Below are 22,707 nucleotides of genomic sequence, written 5' to 3' on the forward strand. Positions count from 1 at the left end.
ATTTGTCTATATCTATGTCTCTATGTCTCTATCTCATCTGTTGTTGTTGTGAAGTCATTTTTCAGTTGTGTCTGACTTTCTATGACCTCATTTGGGGTTTTCTTGGCAAGGATACTGGAGTGGTTTTCCATTAAGTGAGGAGCTGAGGTAAGCAAGGTTAAGTGACTTGCCCAGGGTCACACAGGTGGTAAGTATCTGAGACTATATTTGAGCTCATGAAGATGAGTCTTCCTGACTCCAGGTTCAGCATTCAATTCACTGCGCTACATAGCAGTTGCATCTAATCTCTCTCTCTCTCTCTCTCTCTCTCTCTCTCTCTCTCTCTCTCTCTCTCTCTCTCTCTCATCTATCTATCTTCTCTCTGTCTATCTACATGAACTTGGTTTATATAAGATAGATTTGAAGTAATCATGTAATCACAGAATAGTTCATGCAGTCTTCCTAAAACAAACATAAATCCTCAATTTAAGAACTTTGTACCTCATCATTTATGCATAGAATGTACCCTTGGGCTTTTGGATTTGAGGAAATGCCACAGATTTTTGCTCATCACTCTTCCTAGGAGAAAGGTAATATAGTGCAGTGGAAAAAAAGCATCGTATTGCAAGTCAGGAGAAACATGGGTTTGAATATGACTGCCCTTGAGAACAATTTCTAGCTGTGTGACATAGGGCAATCCATTGACCCTTTCTGAGCCTCAGTATCTTATCTGAAAAATAGGGATAACATCTATGAACCCAACTTGGGATTATTGTGGCAATCAAATGAGGTAATGCATTAAAGAGCTTTGTAAACCTTAAAGTGCTATATAAATGTCAGCTATTATTAATAAAATTTATATGACTATGATTCAGTATGTCCATTGTAGGTTCATAAGCAGGGCATTGACATTATAAAACCGAGTGTTTTACGAAGACTAATCTAGTGATGAGAATGAGAGTCTAGAAGGGGAGGAGACTGGAGGCCAGGAGGCCAGTGAGCATTACTACAGAGATTGAAATGAGAGATGAGGAGTACTGGGGCTAGTGTGGTTTCTGTGAGGTTAGGGAGGAAGGGGTGAAGACCTGGAGACATTGCCAAACAAGGGGTTCAGCTGAGTATAGATGTATATTCTGTGTGGAAAATAAAGGAAAAGAGATAATCAAAGATAATTTTGAGGGGAGGAGCCTAGAGGTTCAGGAAAATAGGGGCTTTATTGGTAGAATTTAGGAATGAGTTGTTCAAGTCCCCAAGGATACCAAAGGTAGAAAAAAGTTGGTTAGTCCAGGTGGGGAAAGATGAACAGGCTCACGGATGTGTTCCCACCAGCCACCAGCATGCTCTTCGATATAAAAAAGAGGGGAAAGTCTACTTTTTTCAACTTTTTCTTTTTTTCTTTTACTTCTAAGTCAACCCTATATAAACTAAAACCATGCTGATAGACAAATCGATAGATAATCGATTAGAAAATAGATGATAGAAAGATAATAGGTGAGAGAAAGACATAGCTATAGCTCTACTATGCCTCTCCCACCACTACCTGTGTGACTGTGGATAAGTCACTCGAGCTTCTTAGGCATCACTCAATTTTCCTCATCTATCAAATGGGGGGAGTTGCATTAGATGGAAGAATTCTCTATTAGCTCTATATCTAAGCTCCCTCTTGAGTCTAGCCAGACTGTACTTCTTGCTATCTTTTACCTACAAGAGTCTATCTCTGTCCTTTGCACAGGCTGTTAATACTTGGAATATTTTCCTTCCTTATTTCTATCTCTTAGAATCAAACTAAGTGATGTTGTCACATAGTAGGTACTTCATAAATACTTTTACCCTTGCCTTCTGCTGTTTCTTGGTAAAAACCAAACATTACATTCTTCTTTAGTGATCCTTTGGCATCATAGTTGGTCATTAATGCCACCTCCAAGAGGCCTTACTGCTTTGCGTTTCAACTATATTGTTGGATAAATATAGGGGATAGACCTATGTTTCATTAGTATAGAACACTTGTGATGGAGAACACCTTCTACCAATGCAGGTTAGCATTTACAATTTAAAGTCTTAGAGGGGTACCTGGGACATTATGTGATTTGCCTAGAGTCACAGCCAGCATGGGGACTTGAACTTACTGGCTCCAAAATTAGCTATATACTGTACTATCCATTCACAGTGCAATGGGAAAAAGACAATATGTTTTTTGTTTTGGGGAGGCAATAGGGGTTAAGTGACTTGCCCAGGGTCACACAGCCATTAAGTGTCTGACGTCAGATTTAAATTCTGTCCACCATGCCACCTAGCTGCCTGCATGATATGTTCTTTCCAATAGAGACAGTTTGACACACTTCTCTAGATTTAAACCTGTAAGCTAAGGTCTTCATGATAATGCCCAGCTCAGGGGGCATCTCCTCCAACAAAGCCTTCCGTGGTTCTCATATCTCCCCTCCCATTATTCCTAGCTCTTTGCTGGGCTAGGAATCTTTTTTAGCACAATCTCCCTTGTATCTTCCTCATTTGCCAGTGTCTTCCTCCCACCCCCTTAGATTGTGAGCTCCTTGAGAAGTGGGTCATTGTCCTCTCTGCCCTCCTACCTAGGACAGCGCCTCGAATACAAGGGGAGACTTTGAAATGAATGAATTGAATCACAATAGCACTAAATTGGAAATAGTGTCTGTGGGTTAGATTCCAGATTCCTAGCCAGACCCTAAAATAAATGTCTCAAATATATAGAGTATGAACGTGCATTAGGTTATTGGATGAACCTTGATATTTGTTTTTTCTGACTTAAACAATACATTGTGTGACTATAAGCAGAAATCGACTTTTCCTGCATAACCCTTGGTCTCCTACCTCCTCCCCCTCCCCTTTTTCTTCAAAGGGAATATAATAAAACCTGACACATTACTTCAAAAGTAGTTTTTATGGAGCATTTGGCAGTAAATGCTGTTGAGTGGTGATGGAACGGTGCTTTCTTGAAATAAACTGCATGGGGTTGGGGGGGGTGGAAGGGGGAATGTTTTAAAAGGAAGGTAATAATCTCTGTGCTCCTCGGCCTCATTGGAACAGGTGTTCCAAAGGTGGGAGGTGAGTTTTTTTGGCTCTTAATCTGTAGAGGGTAGTCAGAACTAGGGGGAAAATGTTATTTTCTTTATCTCAGAGGAGTCACTATAATTGTTTACTGGAACTACTGGCATTTGGAGTTTACACATCGCTGGGTACAGGGGCCGTTTGTCAGCATAGGAAGAGCAAGGTGCCCTCTTGGTTTGGGGTGTTCTGTTGAAAGTGAGAAGGGTATGTATGGATATGGTGATTTGATGGAGTTTTCTTTATTAGAGATGTGACAAGGTACTGTTTATTCCGGGGGCAATGGTTGTGTTGGGGAATTTGGGATGTGAGAAGTTGGGTTTGGCCACCAGGAGGATGAAGCTCAAAGCTGGCAAGGGCTTTTGGCATCTTGGAACTAAGCCCTGTGTTAAGGGCTAAAATTCTAGCTAAACTGTCTAAAATATCTAATGAGTGGTCGCCAATCAATTATAAGCTTTAGCAAGAGTTAGACTTTTAAGCATTTATTAAGGAGAATAAGAATTTGGTAAAGAGAGAGAAAGGCCTAGATTCCTATCTATTAAAGGGAGAGCATATTTCTAGCTCCGATCTCCACCAGAGTCCAAAGGAAAGAGAGTGAGAGTGAGCGCCAGTCTCTTCCTTCCTCTTCCCACTAGCCCGAGTCACTTCCTGACGCCAAAGAACAGACTCCTGGTCTTGCCCTCAAAGACCTTCGCTTCATGGGCGGAACTCTTCTACAGTAAGTCTCCAGCAGGTGGCGTCATTCCAATCGTTACACCTGCTAGCCCAAGGCCTAGTTATGGCTGTCTTCTAAAACCAGTTAGGGTTGCAGCATCTTAGGCCTAGGGCAGGGAGGGAACTTGTTAGGCCTTCTGGTCTAACCTGTTTATTTTACTGATGAGGAAACTGAGGCTTGCGGAGCTGAAATGACTTGCCCAAAGGCAAGGTAGAAAATGTTGGAATACGTATTTGAATCTTACTCCTCTGTCTCTGAACCCACATTCCCCTAGAAAAGTTTGAAACCCACAGTTCTGGCCCCAGGCAGAATTTTGTAGTGATTGTCTGGGACAATGTCTAGGAATTCTGGTATTCACCAGGCCCCCACCTTCTTTTCATTCTATGAGTTCACAAAGGACATCATTTCTAGAGGCTCAGGAAAGGCATTACCTGTTCAATGATCATTCTAGACACTGCAGCAAACACGCAATTTCTTGTTGGCTATGTTAGCCTCTTGTGATCGGCAGTTGATCAGTCAGTCAGTCAACTGGCATTTTCTAAGCACTTGCTGTGTGTCAAGCATTGCTCTAATTGCCGGAGGTAGAATGAAAGGCACAAACAAAACAGACAAAAAGCAAACCCACAGGTCACTGCCTCTTCTCAGGGAGCTCACAGTCTAATGGGGAACTCAACATGGAAAAGAACTATGTATAAACAAATTATATACAGGACAAATTTGGGGTAATCTCAGGGGGAAGCTCTTAGATTAAGGAAGACTGGGAAAGTCTTCCTATAGAAGGTGAGAAGCCAGGAGGCAGAGATGAGCAAGTAGAGGATTTCAGGTATGGGGTGTGGGGGGCAGCTAGGTGGTGCAGTGGATAGAGCACTGGCCCTGGATTCAGGAGGACCTGAGTTCAAATATGGCCTCAGACACTTGATGCTTACTAGCTGTGTGACCCTGGGCAAGTCACTTAACCCTCATTGACCCACCCCCCAAAATTTATGGGGTGCCCTATCTATGGTTCTAATATATTGCTACTCAGAAATTACAGGCTTCTGTACAAGTTTGGGGGCATTGTGCATTTACTAAAGCATATTAAATGTTAGAGAAAGTGAGAGCACTTGGTTAGAAGCCCTACATACCTAGGATAGAGAGCAAGAACCAGAGGGCAGCATGGGAGAGGCAAGAGCATGCAAAAAGAGAGCGAGAGGCCCCTCCCCAGGGTTTTTCACCTGTCTCAGGTAGAGGCGGGTCACTGCACCTTGATCCAAGCTAATTGGCCAGTAACATTCAAGTCCATTGATTGACATGACTTGAGGGTGGTCTTAAGGTGATTTATCTTCCTTTGAAATTCTACTGACTCTGGGCTGGCCTTTAGAAAGAACAGGGGAGGCTCTCTGGGTCTCATAGAACCCCATTATTTTCTCATGGAGGGCAGCCGGGAAACCACTTGGGAGTGGGGAGAAGGCAGGAAGGCCCGTGTCCCTGGGGGGGTGTGAGGTGTGAGAAGACCGGAAAGGCAGGAGGGGAATAGCTTATGAAGGGCTTTGAAAACCTAATGGAGGATTTAAAATGTGATATTGGGGCTAATAGGGAGTCCGTGGGGTTTACTGAATGAGGGAGAGTGATATGGGCAAGGAAGATCAAGTTGGCAGCTCAGCAGATAACAGACTGGAGCAGGAAGAGGTTTGAGGTAGGGAGACCCACTAACAGACTGTTGGAATAGTTCAAGCCTGCAGTGATGAGGGTATACACCAGGGTCAAAGGAGAGAGGCGGGGCATATGTTACAAAAGGAAGAAATGACAAGATTGGACCACTGTTTGGATATGGGGATTAAATAATGCATAATTATTTTCATTTGCTTGTTTGTTTTGGTGAGGCAATTGGGGTTAATTGTGTCCAGGGCTACACAGATAGTTAAGTGTCAAGTGTCTGAGGCCGGATTTTAACTCAGGTCCTCCAGAATCCAAGACCGGTGCTTTATCCAGTGAGCCACCTATGTCCCTTAAATAATGCATAATTAACAGAAATAGAGTTATAGAGCAAAACTCAGCCCAAGGGGTAGATTCCAGTTCTGCAGAGAAGGCAGGGAAAGACAATTACCCCAGCTGGAAATGTGATCTGAGTCAGTAAAGAAGCGTACCCACCAGTGAGATATTGTATATTTCAGAAAAATCTCAGTTTCTTAAATAATCAAAATGTTGTTTGGTATTTTCCATTGTGAAGGAAAAAAGAAGGAAAGAAACAAGCATAAAAACAGTTTATGGAGCCAAATTCACATCAGTATCCTTTTACTTTGAACCTGGGTTCAAATCTTGCCTCTTTCGCATGCTGGCTAGATGACCATAATCAACCCTCTTAACCTCTCTGTGCCTCAAGCAGCTCTCTAAAACTGTAATTTGCAGAGCAGGTATAAATCTCCATTGGTGTAGGGAGCTCCCTATACCCGTGAAATCATGGGTCTGATTTTTTTAAAATGCACATTATCTTTAGAGCCCTATAAAGAATGAGCCCCAGACCCAAAATGGGAAATCATAGAGTAATTAATTTATATCTACAAGGCACTATTGAGGCCATTTAGTTCAGCTCTTAAACTGGAGTTTGAATTTGTTTTTGCTTTTTAATATGCATTTTAATGTAATTGGTTTTCTTTTCAATCATATGTAAATTTTTATGCATTGGGAAACATTCTGAGAAAGGGTCTATAGACTTCTCCTGGCTGCCAACAAAGGAGTCCTTGACACACACAAAAAAGTTTAAAAACTCCAGATCTAGTCCAACCCCTTTACCAGATTTAACAAATTACAAATGAAGGCCATGGAAGGTTTAATGATTTTTCCAAGGTCAGACAGGGAGTATCATGGGTGGGATTTAAGCCAAGGTCCTCAGGCTCCAGAGCCAATACTCTTCCATCCTACGGACGGCTCCCATCCCAGGTGGCAGTCCAAATTCATGGCCACCAGTTGGTCTTCCCTATTTGCCCTATAAGGCTCCTGTGGGTGAGTAATTAACACTACAGCTCTCTGGAAGGAATCAAATGCTCTCCAAATCTATCGGGCCAGTCCAGAGAGAGCCAGAGTAGAGATTGAAGACAATGTCATTAACTGTAGTAAGTGGAAATGGGGACTTGGGGCTTTCCCATTAGGACTTGGGTTTGGGTAGAACAGGTCAAGAAAGATGGGCTGGGTCCCCTGTGAAAGGAGGTTGAACAGAGAAAGCCCAGCAGGGCTGTTCACAGATTCACATGATTTGCAGGCTTTAATCAGGAGCCAGCCAGCCCCAAGCTTTCCGGAGATTGAATTGCATCCTATCCCAGGAGGAGGGTTATGCCTTTAGGTTAAGAGTGAGGTCATTGAGAAGACTTAGCTGAGGTATGCGCTGAACTCTGGTCTGTGCTCCTGTGTGGAAGACAGGAGAACAGAAGAACTTATTTTCTTCTGGGCTACAAGTTCCAGGGGGTGTGCTTCTCCTGCCTGACCTTCTGACCAAATATTTATTAAAGATTAGTCTTCCAAGTCAACTCAACGCACCACCAGTGCCACCGGCAAAATGGCAAAATACACTGAGTTTGTCTTTGACTTTCTCTCATTTCACTTCCTGCTTTCACTCCTCTTTTTCTTCCTCTCTCTCCCTTGAGTCCCCTAACTTATCACAAGGTGCCTGGGTACCCACAGATTGCCATCTTGGGGTGCCTGGTCCTCCCCAGGGACATGCCTCCAATATGCCACCTACTCCAGAATTATAGCTCCTTATCCCTACTCCTCTGCAACTAGAAGTCTCATATTCCACTAGTTGACCTCAGTTAAGAAGGGGAAGAAGGCAGGGAACCAAACTGAACCAAAACTCTTCGAGACACAATGGAAAGTCAAATCAGATCAAAGAGTATTTATTAAGTGCTTACTATTTGCTGAGCTTTATGCTAGGCACTGGAGATAAAAAGCAAACAAACAAAAACCCTAACCCTCTAAGTAACAAGCAAAACAAAACAGTCCCTCCTCTCAAGGTGCTCACAGTCTAATGAAAATATTGCTAGCTTCAGGAGGCCAAGGATCTGAGTTCGAGTCTCACCTCCAACATGAACTACCTCTGTAAATTTGGTCAAGTGATTTAACTTCCCTGGTCCTCTGTTTTTTCATATGTGAAATGAAGGTATTAGACCTAGAGGCAATGACCTGTGAGGTCCCTTCCAGATCTAAGATTCCATGAGTCCATTTGTCATAGAAGTAATTCACACCAAAATGTGAATGACTAAGATAGTCCTGCCTTGTCATGCTTATAGTCCTTACAAAGAACTTATTGAAGGTGGCGCAGTGGATAGAGCCCCAGCTGTGGATTCAGGAGGACCTGAGTTCAAATCCATCCTCAGACACTTAACACTTACTAGCTGTGTGACCCTGGGCAAGTCACTTAACCCACCTGCCTCACCAAAAAACAAACGAAAAGAACTTATTGACACAAATGGATGTCGCATTGTTGGGATGTAAGGAGACCCAGATTATTTTTACCTCTCACATGGCAACCTGCTGGTTGAAGAGAGGTCATATCTTGGCAGCCACTTCCCTCTCAGCCCTTCAGCTCCAAGGTTCAGATCTTAAAAAGGAAGGAGCAATTCTTGCCATCTTGCTTTGTTCTTAACACAGGATACTTCCTCATTCCTGGGATATACTCTTTTCTTGAATTTCTGTAATCCTATAATTCCTAAGTCACTTTAATTTTCTGGACCTTGGGTTTCCCCACCTGTAAAATTTGGAGTTTGGACTAAATGACCTATGGAGTTCCTCTAGGTTCTAAATCTATGATCCTGCGAACTTTTTGAGAAACAGCATAACTCAACAGAGAGATGTCCAGCCTCAGCATCACAAAAACTTGGGTTCGAATCTTGCCTTTGATAACATACTGGTTGTGTGACATTGGGAGGTAGGGGAAACACAATAATTTCTTCCTTGGCATAGGCTCATCACTATTGAGTGGCAGGGGTCATACATCTCCTCAATGCCCCTTGCTCAGCCCTCCTCCCATCCCTGCCTTTTCCATAGGAATCATGGAGTCTCCAAAGAGCTGAGCCCAGAGACTGTACTGATTGAACATCATCTTTTCACAAGGCCTGCTTGCCTCCAACAATCACTTTTGAGCATAGCTTCTCCAACTCTGGAGTATTTGTCAATGTAGGATGAAGGCATCCAGTCTAATAGGACTGTATGTTTGGGTTTTCTGTTCCTTAGGGCTTGGCCATCTTGGTCACTCCTTCTCCTGTTGGCCAGAATCCTTGCCTGGTTTCAGGTTTAACAGCCCTCCCTCCAGACATACCCCTCCATGTACTCATATAACACCCGCACCCACAAACCCTCATGCTTTTTGTAAAATTAAGTTTACTTTATTCAATTTCCAAAGCAGTACAAGTTACCCCTGATATCGGATTCACAACTGGTTGGTTGGTCAGAAATAAATAATAGTAACCACAGATAGACATACTCTAACAATAAGATTATGTCCATTTTAAAATCAGTTTTACTCTTTAAAGAAACAAAAACAAAAGGTTAATAGATGAGGAAATAGGCCAAGATTTGACCATTTTAAAGGTTAATTATAACTTTCTAAAGCAACAGAACGAGAGAAAAATCAGAGCTCCCTCCTTTGGCCAAGTACACTTGATTTCAGTCACCTCTCACCCCCGGTCTGGCTTTTGTAAAGAACAGGACACATTTGTATTTCACAAACAGGAATGTTGCTAGGTTTTAAAGGCCCTCACGATCAGGTTATTTTTACGGGGTGTGTGTGGGGGGGAGATAGGAGAGCTTAAGTTATCTGAAAAATGCAGTCCAAGAGACATTGGCCCTCACCTTTAAAACTGGCCTCAAAGGACTCATTTAGAGAGATGGGGGCTGGGAGTGGGGGTTGGGGGTGGAAAGCCTGCCTGATGTCGAGTTAGAGGACCTTAGATGGAAGCCCGACTTTGACACCTACTACCTGTTTTGATTGCAGTCAAGTCACTTAACTTTTCTTGTTGTTTGCCAAAATAAATAAATGATAGATAGATGGATAAATGGATGGACGGACAGACAGACAACCAGACAGATAGATAGATAAAGGAGGTTGGAGTAGATAGCTTCTTAGGTTTCTTCAAACTCCTAAATCACTTTAAATCCACGTGCCTCAGTTTCCTCACCTGCAAAATGTGGAGGTTGGACTCTATAACCACTAGGGTTCTTGTTAGCTCTATAACAATATAACACAGGGGAGAGATGGCTGGCCTCAGTTTACCCAGGAAGACCTGGGTTTGGATCTTGTTTGTGATACCCATTGGCTGTTTGACCTTCTCAATGCCCTCAGGATATTCTCTAGTAACAAATTTAATTAATTAATTTAGAACTGTCCCCACCTTACATGTAAAAACAAGTTGTAACATGGATTTTTCTAACTTTGTGTTCCAAATTCTCTTCCTCCCTCCCTCTACCCCCCCCCGCCCCTGTTAAGAACTCAAGCAGTTCAACATAAGCTATACATGTGCAGTCGTGCAAAACTCTAGTAACAAATTTAGACCACAACAAACCTACCTTGGTGGCAGAGCCAAGAGAGATTGTCATGATGCCCTCAGCAGGTTTGAAAATGGTGTCTCCTGGCAATTCAGGCCAAGCTGTGAGGCTTGAACACTTCCATTGAAACCAGGGGTGTGATTGAGCACAAAATAAGTAATAAGTCATAATTATAAATAGCCATAAGGTTTACAAAGCTCGTTCTTCACAGCCATTCCTGCAAGATAGCTAGGTACCCGAGAGAGTGTAATTTCGTGTCATTAAAACATTTACAATGATTTTTAAGAAGTCATATAGGCAGCCCTCTGAGACCAAAGCTAGAAGTGGCATTCTGCTTCTTACTCAGGCCAATCTCTTGAGAAGCAGCATTGGTCAGTCAAAGAATTGGACAGGCTTCTATAACTGGGCTTGATCCCCCTCTCCTTCTCTGGAATGGGAGGGAAGTAGAGTCACACCCACCCCAATGTTTTGTTGTCAAATGGCGGGTACAGACTATTTGTGGTTCCATTGATTGGGGAGTCGATCAATGGAAGGAGCAGTTAACCAGCTATTCCAGGAAGGGAGTGTGGGGGGTGGGGAAGGGCAGGAGAAGAGACGACATAAAAGAATGAGCAACAGAAACTATCTCATCTCACTGAATTCAATTCAGGAGTTTTTCTTAGGCAGCTTCTCTGTGTCAGGGAATATAGTTTGCCCTTAGTCCTCAGGAAGCTTGGATTCTACTGGGAAAGAAACTGTGTAACTGGTAAAGGGCAATCCCTCCTCCAACTCTGACCACCTTGGGGATCTTGGGAAGAGATGCTTAGCATTCCTTATGTGTAAAATGAAGGAGTTATATGAGGTGGGCCTCTAAGGGCCCTTCTAGCTCTGGGTCTGACTTTCCTGGTCCCACTGGGGCCCCTCCCTCCAAACTATTTTGTATGTATCCGTATTTATTCTCTGTATAGGTACATACATGTGCGCATATATACGCATATATAATCCCTTTCTAGCTATCTCTAGCATCTCTATCATTGACTCTCCATCTATCTCTATTATCTCTATCTTTTTTTTTTTTTTTTAGTGAGGCAATTGGAGTTAAGTGACTTGCCTAGGGTCACACAGCTAGTAAGTGTTAAGTGTCTGAGGCCGGATTTGAACTCAGGTACTCCTGAATCCAGGGCCGGTGCTCTATCCACTGTGCCATCTAGCTGCCCCTATCTCTATCTTTCTAATAACACTATTTAAAGTAGTGAGCAATGCAAATATAAAATTACTGGGGGTATTGTGAGATAGTAGATGCAAAGTACTGGGCAAATTTTCCTTTTAAGTGCCACTTCTTGTTGTTAGCCTCCAGTGGGGGCTGGGGGGGGGCATCCCCCTTGCTAGTGATGACCTCATTCCCTTAACTTTCTACTAAACTCTTGATAAACTCAAGGGATGTTTATGGAGTAGTTGAGGGATTTAACAATGGGGCTTTCAGGGGGAATTGTATACACACCTACTTTTTAGTTTAATCTGCGTTATTCACACTTTCTCAGATCTAGAAATCAACAAAATACAACAGTAAATTGAGCCCTGATTGTTGATCATTAAGATGAAAATGCTTACACCGAATATTTACCTCTAGAACCAGGGGGAGCTGGATCCAACATACCCCTAGAAATATCTTATACTTGTTAAAGGCCCAACTTGCAAAGTTAGGAAATTCTATTTTCAGAGAGACAGTTTGGTGTTGTAGATAATAAGAAAATGGGCCTAGGTACGGGGTTCTTGAACTTTCTCTCTCTCTCTCTCTCTCTCTCTCTCTCTCTCTCTCTCTCTTTCTCTCCTCACACACACACACACACACACACCCCCACACACACACATAACTTAACTATATATATATATATACATGCATATATCTAGATCAGAACTGATAGATTTAATATAGATATGGTTGTAGACTAGGTATAGATAATCATTTCAAGATAATGAGTTTCCTTGGTAATCATGTATTTTATGAATTTAAAAGCATGATTCTGAGGTCTCCGTAGGCATCATCCTACTGCCAAAGGGGTCCAGGATACAAAAAAAGACTAAGAATTTCTGCATAGAGTCAGGAAGGGTTCAGGTTCTGTGTCCTGCATAAATTCTACTTGCATAATTTAGGGCAAATCCCATAACCTTGTAAGTGCCCCCAGGCTATCCTCTTAAGACTATTTATTAATTGCAGAATAGCAGGCAACATGCATTGGTAGAGGGACCTTCCTCAAAGGGAGTCCTGACATCAATAAAATCACAGGTGGTGGGGAGAGAGAAGGAAGGAAGAAAGGTCCAGCAGTTCCTGTTTTGGAGACCTTAACTTTTTGTTCCATTTATTTTATTTTGTTTGGTAAATAGTATTTGATTTTTTCCTATTACAGGAGACATTAACTTTTTGAAAACTTGGTGTTTAGTTAGAAAGGAAGGATTGACAAGTGAATTAGGCCCTCCTTGGTAAGAATTTTCCTTGTTTTGATTTGTTGGTGTTTTTTTTTTTTTTCATTCTGCTTATCCAAATTCAGGGCTCCTAATCCTTGTCGTTTTGATTGGCCCCAAATTTTTCTTTCTGTTGGAATGGGGCCAATTGAAGATAAACATGCCTTTCAAAAGACCACTTTCTGAATATGGGCCCTAGCACGAGCTTTATTAAGAACAACTATTAATCCTCTTCGGGTTGGGAGCATAGGTATCACTCTCCATTTTGCACATAAAGAAGTGGAACTGTGGAGGGAGGAAATGGTTTTCCTGAGGTCACTTGCCTCATGAATTTCAGAGCTGGGACAAGAACTTGTTTAGTTGCATTACGCCAGTTAGGTGACTTAGCTGGTTTCTTTTGTCCACCCATAATTTCCTTCCTGCTTTCTCTTCCTAGTTTAAAGAGATCTGTCTTTCTTAGCCCAGCTAACAGCCTGCTTCTTCCCCTAAGCCTTCTTTCAGTCCTCTGCCCTATCACAGTTTCTTTCTACTCTAAACTCCTGGAGCATTTATTATTGATCCATAGGACCATAGGCTTAGAGCATAAAGGATTTTTGGGTTATTTCATTCTACTGTCTAATTTCACAGATGAAAAAAAGAGAGGTAAGTGACACACCCAAGTTCACACAAACAGTAAGTGGCAGAGCCTCTGACACCAAATGAAGTTTTTGGTCCTGATATCACTCTGCCTCTCTCCCTTTTGTAATGCCTCATGGTATTTATAGAAGAGATGGACCTTAGAGGCTACCTAATCCAACCTTCTCATTTTTCTGTTGAGGAAATTGAGGCCCAGAGAGATGGAATAACTTCCCCAGCATCATGGGGCGAGGGGACAGTGCCCAGATTCATACCCAGATTCTCTGACTCCAAACTCAACACCCGATCCCATACAGCTATTAAACGTTTGAGGCTGGATTTGAACTCATGAAGATGAGTCTTCCTCATTCCAATCCCAGTGCTCTATCCACTGAGCAAGCAAGCTGCCCTCTTTACATAATAGACACTTAGAAATATTCATTGAGGGAGCAGGGTGTTGTAGAGAAAATTCTAGACTGGGAGTCAGAAGACCCGAGTTCATATCCTGCCTTAGATATTAGCTGTGTAACCCTGGGCAAATCATTTAACCTTAGCTTCTTCACAAGTCATGAGGATCAAATAAGATAGCACGGGAAGTGCTTTCCAAACCTTAAAGTGCCACGTAAATGATGGCTTTTGTTATTTTTATGAAATTAACATGAATAAACAAATGTGAAGGAATCAGTATTGAAGAATACATTTGCATGAATGCATGAGCATACCAGAAACTTAAGATGATAAACTTCCTCAAGGGAGGAATGGGAGACTCGATCCTGAATTGAGATTCTCTAATCTGTCATTTATGACCAACAAAGATACCTCTAAGAGGCTTCAACGGCTCCAGTGCCAGGTACACTTACAATCTACTCCTTGAAATCACATAGACTGGAGCTCTATGTGGGGCTCACGAATTCCTATTAGATGCAGCGCTCCCAGAATTAAATTGTTACCACTTAATATTCATTGAATGTCACGCTGTACTTTGTTCTCTGAAAAAAATGGAAGGCAGAGACCCAGTGCAGTGGGCTTTGTTAGCTGTAATTAGTTGGAAATGGAATATTGTTGATATTTCAGTTCATCAGTTAAAAGGAGGTACTGTAGTCCTCTTGCGACAAATGTGAATATTTTTATACATATGGGTCTTTTAGGCTTACTTACCGTATGTCAGTGCTATTACTGTTCTGGACTCCCCAGTCTAAACTAGCGGCGTTTAACTAGCTCAGCATTCTCATCAGAGGAGGAAATGATCTCCGTTTCTTAAAACATTTTTATTAAGGCGCGCAGTCATGCTTAATTTTTGGTTTACTGTGCTTAATGGGCCCGTGGCAACGTTTTTGCTTGCAAAAAAAAAATATGCCCTACTTTGCAGCTTCCATTCTGTTAGAATAAAATTCCACCAGTTCATTTCTCATTGATGTGGATTTGGTTATCATTTGGATGGGGTTAAGAATGGGGAGTTAGAAGATGTGGGTGCAGTTTCCCTGCTCTGATACTTACTAGGGGAGTGATTTGGGGCCTCAGTTTCTACATAAGTGAATGATCAATAGAGTTAGACTACATCAGGAAATCTTAACCTGGGCTCTACCGACCTGCAAGGCTTCTATGGATAGATTTCAGGGGGTGTGGATGGGAAATCATGGATGGGAAAAATGACTTAGCATTTTGTTCAATAATTTTAAAAGGTTGTTTTCTGAAGGGTGCCCATAGGCTTTGCCAGACCACCATGTTGCCTCAGAGATTAAGAATTCCTTCCCTCGAGATCTCTAAGATTACTTTTGGCTCTCACAGTGTATTGTAACGATTGGAATGATGCCACCTGCTGGAGACTTACTGTAGAAGAGTTCCACCCATGAAGCGAAGGTCTTTGAGGGCAAGACCAGGAGTCTTTTCTTTGGCATCAGGAAGTGACGTCTGCTTGTGGAAAGAAGAAGGAAGAGACGGGCTCTTTCTCGGTCTCTCTTTCCTGAGGACGCTGGTGGAGAGCCGGGCTAGAAATGTGCTCTCCCTTTAATAGATAGATGAATGTAGGCCTTTCTCTCTCTCTTTACCAAATTCTTATTCTCCTTAATAAATGCTTAAAAATCTAACTCTTGCTAAAGCTTATAATTTATTGGCGACCACTCATTAGATATTTTAGACAGTTTAGCTAGAATTTTAGCCCTTAACAGTATGATGCTGTATGACTCTACATCCTGCCGTCTTACCCAATGCCCACTTTGTAAGAGGTTTAGAGGGTGAACAGACAATGGAAATGGGTTTTGTAAAAATGAGGCACTTAGCTTGGATGATCTCCAAAGGCCCTTTTCTGCCCTAAATGGGGTGATCTTTGCACTCTCCATGAAGAAGAATGCAGAGGTCTAGGGGAGATGCAAGGGGATAGTTCAGTAAGCATTTATTAAGTGCCAACCTATGTGTAAGGCACCATGCTAGATGCTAGGAATACAAAGGCAACGAGGAAACTGCCATGTGCCCTAAAGGCAGGAATTACATTCTAGTGGAAAAGGGGGTGTGAAATAGGCAAATGATACACTCAGCTGTAGTTAAGTAAGTACAGGATAATTTGAGGAAGGAGGCAGGAGAGTATTAACTAAAGGGATCATGAAACACTTTTCATAAGACTTGGCAGCTGAGTTTTATAGGATTTGAATCCAGGTCTTCTGACTCCAAAGTCATCATCTTTTCTACTATTTTCTCTCTCTCTCTCTCTCTCTCTCTCTCTCTCTCTCTCTCTCTCTCTCTCTCTCTCCCCTTCTTCTTCTCCTCCTTCTCCTCCTCCTCCTCTTCTTCTTTTCTTCTTCTTCTTCTTCTTCTTCTTCTTCTTCTTCTTCTTCTTCTTCTTCTCCTTCTTCTTCTCCTTCTCCTTCTCCTTCTCCTTCTCCTTCTCCTTCTCCTTCTCCTTCTCCTTCTCCTTCTCCTTCTCCTTCTCCTTCTCCTTCTCCTTCTCCTTCTCCTTCTCCTTCTCCTTCTCCTTCTCCTTCTCCTCCTCCTCCTCCTCCTCCTCCTCCTTCTCCTCTCTTTTGCTTTATCTAATCGTGTCTCTCCTAGTGAGTCCTACATAGTTGCCTGAAGCATGCAGAGGTTAATTGTGGTGGGGTGGGAAGAGGGTTGCACTTGGAAGAGAAGGAAGCGAGTTTTGAGTCTCGCTCTGTAACATCCTTGGCTATGGACAAGCCAGTTAATTTCTCTGGGCCTCATTTTCCTCATCTGTAAAGTGGGGAAATTGGACTGGATGTCATCTCTGTTGTTTTTCAGTTATAGGCTCATGATCCTGTGAATTGATTAAGGTCACAGGACTAGAATAGAGGTCCGAGTGGAACCCAGGTCTTCTTGACTTTGAGCCTAATTTCCCATAGCCCATCCACTAAGCCCTGCTAAGTCTAAGTTCATTAGACTTAAACTCAATTAGTTTTGGAGGGTAGCCTCATTTACACAGTTTTATTTTTGCTCTCTATGTCCTGCAAGCATGAGATTTTTGACATATTGGTCACTGTTGACTGTTTCCAAGAATCCCCTCTTTGCTAATCTCCGCTGCCAAAATTTACATGATTCATCCACTGGCACTGAGATCTGTTGGTCTTTTCCGTATGACAAGAAACTGGGTATGCAATGGCATCTAAAATAAAAAGCTGGGAAATGACCTGACTTGTTCAATAATAGAGGAGTGATTGCATATGTTAAGGGCTAAAATTCTAGCTAAACTGTCTAAAATATCTAATGAGTGGTCGCCAATCAATTATAAGCTTTAGCAAGAGTTAGACTTTTAAGCATTTATTAAGGAGAATAAGAATTTGGTAAAGAGAGAGAGAAAGGCCTAGATTCCTATCTATTAAAGGGAGAGCACATTTCTAGCTCCGCTCTCCACCAGCGTCCTCAGGAAAGAGCCCCAGACCGAGCGCCAGTCTCTTCCTTCCTCCTCCCACTCGGCCGCGTCACTTCCTGATGCCTGGTCTTGCCCTCAAAGACCTTCGCTTCATGGGCAGAACTCTTCTACAGTAAGTATCCAGCAGGTGGCGTTATTCCAATCGTTACACATAAATTGTAGTAAGTTAGTGAAATGAATGGAATGCCAAAATGCAATTAAGATCGACAAATGAGGAATACAAAGAAATCTGGAAAGAGCTTTATGAATTGATGAAAAGTGAAAATGGCAGACCCAGAACCACAAAATATACGAGACCCAAGACCACAGAGAAAGAGGGAATCCAAATGAATAGGTCGAGAATCTTAAGGGAGGGTTAAAGGGAGTGATTGGACATTGATAACATCTTAGGTACTGAAATGAATTGACTTAAACCTTAATATTTCAAAGCAAGCTTGATAGATTATATTTGTGTTTAGGAATAGTAATATGAATCATGTTAATATATAGTAATATAGTAACTATTATGAGTATTGCTTAATTATTATGTATACTATATTCTATACACTATATTTTATTATATAATAAAGAATATATTGTAATATATAAACTACACTATTATATAATTTGTATCATATGTTATAATTATATTATAGTATACTTATATTAGTAATTAGTATTACTTATATTTGTAGCATTATTACTTAATTATAATAATTGTTTAATTTAAAAAATTCAAAATTAGTGGGTATGAGGGAGGTATTGTGGGATAGTATGAAGAACATTGAGAACCGTGTGTATGAACATCTGGGTTGCAACCCAAACAGTGATGAAAATGTTCCCCAACTTGTCCCTCACTTCAGCAATGCCAGTAGAAGAGCGCCTCACCCCAGATGACATCTTTTACTTGGGGTTGCTTCAGTCTTCTCATCTCCCAAACAGCTTGTCCACTTGCTTAGACACATCTTGATTATAACTTCTACCTTGAGGTGGAATGTTCTCTTCTTAGACTCTTAGGCATAATGTTGTCATCTTGCCCTATGGTACTACTCACATGTGTTGATGTGTCAAGAGTTGTTTCTTTTCACATCATTCAGTGGAAGGAAAGGTGGTAGACCCTTGGTTGCCTTCTTTCCATTGTCCTCACTTCAAGTCTATGTTTCAGTCATTTCTCTCCAATGCCACTCATTCAACCTTACTTTGACTTTCCAGCAGTCATTCTCATTCATTCTCCCTCCCTCTCTCTCTCTCTCTCTCTCATCTACAGTGTCTCCATCTTGGATTATAAAATCCTAGTTTTACAGCTGGGGAGGAAACTTTAAAAGACAGAATACAGTGCAGGGGAAAGAGTATCAGATTGACAGAGAGAGAACATAGGCTCAAATCCTCCCTCAGATACCATCTGCTTGACCATAGGCAAGTCACTTAACTTGCATGGTCTCCGTTTTCCTCATTGATAAAACAAGGGGGTTAGACTAGATGGTCTCAGAGATCCCCCTCAACTCTAGATCTATGATCCTAACATGATCTTTGAGCCTCAGATCTTAATCAGTTCAAATAAGGGGGTTAGAGTAGATGCCCTTTAAAGTTTCTCCCAGTTCTAAATGGATCATCCTATCATCTGATGACCTTAGAGGTCCAACTACTGCATTTTCTGTTTTACAAATGAGGAAGCCCAGAGAGGTTATTTGATTATCCTAACATCTCTTCCTATCTGATACTGATGATTTCTGTTTCACCAAGTGATGCTTGTGTTGTTGGTGCCATGGCTTTCTCTGCACATCCCCGTTCTCATCTCATTGACTTGGTTTTTCACTCTGCACCTAACTTGAAGAAAGAGATTTTTGCCCATCAGTGCCCCTCTTCATTACCCTTTGATACAACTATTATCTAATTGATAATTCCACTTGGTGCCAGTTTCCGTGAAAGACATATTATAGGATTGTAGCAACGCTATTGCCGAAGGGGACCTCAGAGGCCATCTTGTCTAACCCTTTCAATTTTACAGATGAGAAAAAGCATCTGAGCAGACCTTCACTAGTCCTTAACACGACCCACCAAGTTGTTTATGCCTAACTTGGAGTTTAGAAGAGAAATAAGGAAGAAGCAGCTAAGTAATTTGGTAACCCAAACCAGGCAGCTTCCTAGGATGAGGAGATTCTGGTAGTAAGGGAGTTATTTTAGTCACTTTCTGGGTGATGAATCCCAAGTGCTAATAACGATGTCCCCATGACAGATTGTGATGGGCTCCCTAGGGAGGTTAGCCACAGCAAGGATGATTTGCAGACTGTGGCTGGATTTGAGAATTAGCTGAAATAGCAGGCAGAAGCACAGTAGAAATCAGGACTTTGTCCGTAAGATGCAAAGCACAAAAACTGCAAAGAAAAAGAAAAGAAACATCCAAGTGTCTTAGCTATATAATGCCATACATACAGCAACATATTTCCAAGCATTTCTGTTTTTGACTGATTTTTTTTTTCATTGTTATCCAGATCTTTGGGGATGTTGTTGTGGGAAGCACAAAATGTTACAGCCCCAAAGGTTGATCTCCCTGGTTTTTTTGTTCAGAAATGCTTAGAGAATGAGAAAAGTGTGTGTCTGCAGTGGAAGCAGGCATTTGTTTCTTTTGCTGTCCAGGGAAACCATTCTTAGGAGACAGGAGGTGTTGATAAGCTTCTGGCCGCTGAGACTCCATATTTACTTTGCAATATATTTCTCAAAAATTTCAATTTACCCTCTGTAATGGAAAGGATAGAGCCAAATAAAAAAGCCCAACTGCATATCATCACAGTTCTCCCCAGGTTGCTGCTGGTATCTCAGTGGATTAGTGAATTTTCTCCGTGGTAACAGTGTTATTAATTTCTTACTCTCATGGGAAAAATCCATTAATTGTAGGTTGAAGTTAAAATTTCTTTTTGGGTTTCCAATTAGACCCACAGCGATAACCAGGTCGATGTGCCATATAATCATGCAATCTGCTTGTTATTTTATTTTTTGGCAGTAAGAAGCTATGCAAGAGTCAAAGAATTGCAGAAACACCTGCAGGTTGCTAACCAGAAGCTTTCTTTTGCTAGTTGAGAATGATTTTCCAAAGAAACAAACAAAAAATGATTATTTCTTTAAAAAAATATTTTTTTAAAGAGAAAAAAGCAGAAGGGCACTGGAATAACGTGCATGTAATATCTTTATGTTATTGCTTCAACGTGTGATATGGGGCATGGTCTAGTGTCTAAGTGGATGTAGATGCCCCAGGAAACACTGCTACTGATAAATCCTTCCCCATTCTAACTGTCCTGATAAGTATTCACTCCTTTCTTGACCTTTTCTTTATACCTTTGTAAATTCTTCATCCCTTCTCCCGATGTGAGCCAAAATAAATGTGTGTTCATATCTAAAAATGAAAAAAAAAATAGTTGCCTGATTAAATTCTTCCAAAGCATCCTTACCTATACTGGAAAACACTGGGCATGTTCAGTGCCAGGTGCTGGAAAAGTCTGATTGCCATTTTACCACTTAGCTAATTTAGAACATTTTGTTGCCTTCCAACTACGAAGCCAGGATGTTGTTTCATTTTCTAAATATGGGCTGCATTTTCATCTCACGGCTGTTGTAATTCCACTGTGTCTGTCTCTAAAACTTTATTGATGCATAGGTGTCAGTAGGTACCTGTCATAAAACACATACTTTTTGGGGGTGTGACCCTGGGTAAGTCACTTACCTTAGTTTGCCTCAGTTTCCTCATCTGTAAAATGAGCTGGAGAAGGAAATCGCAAACCACTCCAGGATCTCTCCCAAGAAAACCCCAAATAGGGTCATGAAGAGTCAGATATGACCAAAATGACTCCAGAATATTAAGAAAAAAATCTCTTCCCAAGGCACTTTAATGTCATATTAACCAAAGTCATTGTCATCTTAACCAAATGTCATATCCTCAGAGGTCATCTAGGTCAACTCCCTCATTTCACTGACAGGGAACATTTAGTGAGCTGCCTGAGGTCAAAGGTAGTGAATGGCAAAGCTAGTATTTGTTCTTTTGTTTTGGGGGTTTTTTTGTTTGTTTTGGGGTTGTTTTTTGGTGAGGCAATTGGGAGTTAAGTGACTTGCCCAGGGTCACACAGCTAGTAAGTGTTAAGTGTCTGAGGCTGGATTTGAACTCGGGTCCTTCTGACTCCAGGGCCGGCGCTCTAACCACTGCGCCACCTCGCTGCCCCCACAAAGTCAGTATTTGAACCCAGGTCTTCTGATATGAAAACTAGGGTTCTTTCTTTTAAACCACACTGCCTCCTCATTTACTCTGCTAATTTTCGACAACAGAGATTTTTTTTTTAGGCCACTTAATTCGGGATCAGGCATCCGAAGCTACTTTGTGACTGTCTTGGTGGAAGATGGGGTATCAACTAAGTGTAGACAATGGGAAGGAACCACTTGGTGTTTTATTGTTTCCCTGACCAGGATGCTGCTCTAGCACCTCACTTGGCTTAAGATTCTGAGACCCCACTTTGTCAATTACTTAATTGGTTAGTTTATACATTTTTAAGTTAGAATAAACAACTTTCTTATCTCATAAGCAATTAAACCAATTGGAAAATAAATGAGAAGGGAATGCCGTAACTTTGATTACCACAGCTGCAGTTCAGTATTCTCAGTCACCTTCGTTCAGTATGTTTCGGTTGGCCCCATCCTATCATATGCATTTTTCCCCTAGTCTTTCCTGCCAGGTAAGTGTTTGTGAATTTGACTGGGTGGGTTGCTGATAAGTGACAAATTCTCCTTCCCACCAAATGTCTCCCTTCTTGTGCTAGCCATTTCTGCCATTATGCCAAGCTCTCTGAGTATGCACCCTGATATTGATCAATATTTGTTTGTGATATTGTGTGAGGGTTCGAATGCATTTAACTCTTGTGGGATCTGTTATGTCTGCTTCAGGGTCGACCCTATCCCATATGACACTCCAAAACCAGCGGGCCACACACGGTTTGTCTGCGTCTCAGACACACACTCCAGAACAGATGGCATCCAGATGCCTTATGGGGACATCCTCCTACACACAGGCGATTTCACCGAGCTGGGACTGCCCTCAGAGGTTAAGAAGTTTAATGACTGGTTAGGTAAGGAATTATTACGTTCTGGTGACCCCAATTAACCTTTCCCATCCAAGTGTCACTCACTGTGTCCTAATTGAATTAGAGCCCTTGGAAGCTAGCTCATCTACTTCTCCTATGATATGTAGTAGTGTCTAGCTTGGATCTAATGCTCTTAATTAAAGATGAATTTTTAGATATTTAACTGTCTGATGTATCATGTGGCAATGGGGCTTTTATGCCTGTGGGACAAAGGGAAGGAGAGGTTTGTTGCCCATTTTATTGTACTCATGCTTCTTGAATTGAGTGCTCGATAGCACACGAAGATATTTTTTATTGATTGTTTGGGAATGGATCGTCTCTGCAGATCTTCTCAGAGCAAAACAAAATAAAAACGTGTAAGTGAACTATGATAGAGAGAA

The 22,707-nt window shown here is 41.7% G+C and overlaps 1 protein-coding gene across 4 annotated transcripts in view; it reads left to right on the plus strand.

The window, feature by feature from the left end:
• MPPED2 (metallophosphoesterase domain containing 2) overlaps positions 1 to 22,707 on the plus strand; it is a 210,352-nt gene that overhangs the window by 41,956 nt on the left and 145,689 nt on the right. For all 4 annotated transcript variants that reach the window (XM_043973520.1, XM_043973523.1, XM_043973521.1 and 1 more), the window contains exon 3: positions 22,131 to 22,312. In XM_043973520.1, the coding sequence (XP_043829455.1) occupies positions 22,131 to 22,312 (182 nt within the window). The remainder of the gene's footprint in view (positions 1 to 22,130; positions 22,313 to 22,707) is intronic.

The sequence above is a fragment of the Dromiciops gliroides genome, chromosome 6, assembly GCF_019393635.1.
Source record: "Dromiciops gliroides isolate mDroGli1 chromosome 6, mDroGli1.pri, whole genome shotgun sequence".
NCBI lineage: Eukaryota > Metazoa > Chordata > Mammalia > Microbiotheria > Microbiotheriidae > Dromiciops > Dromiciops gliroides.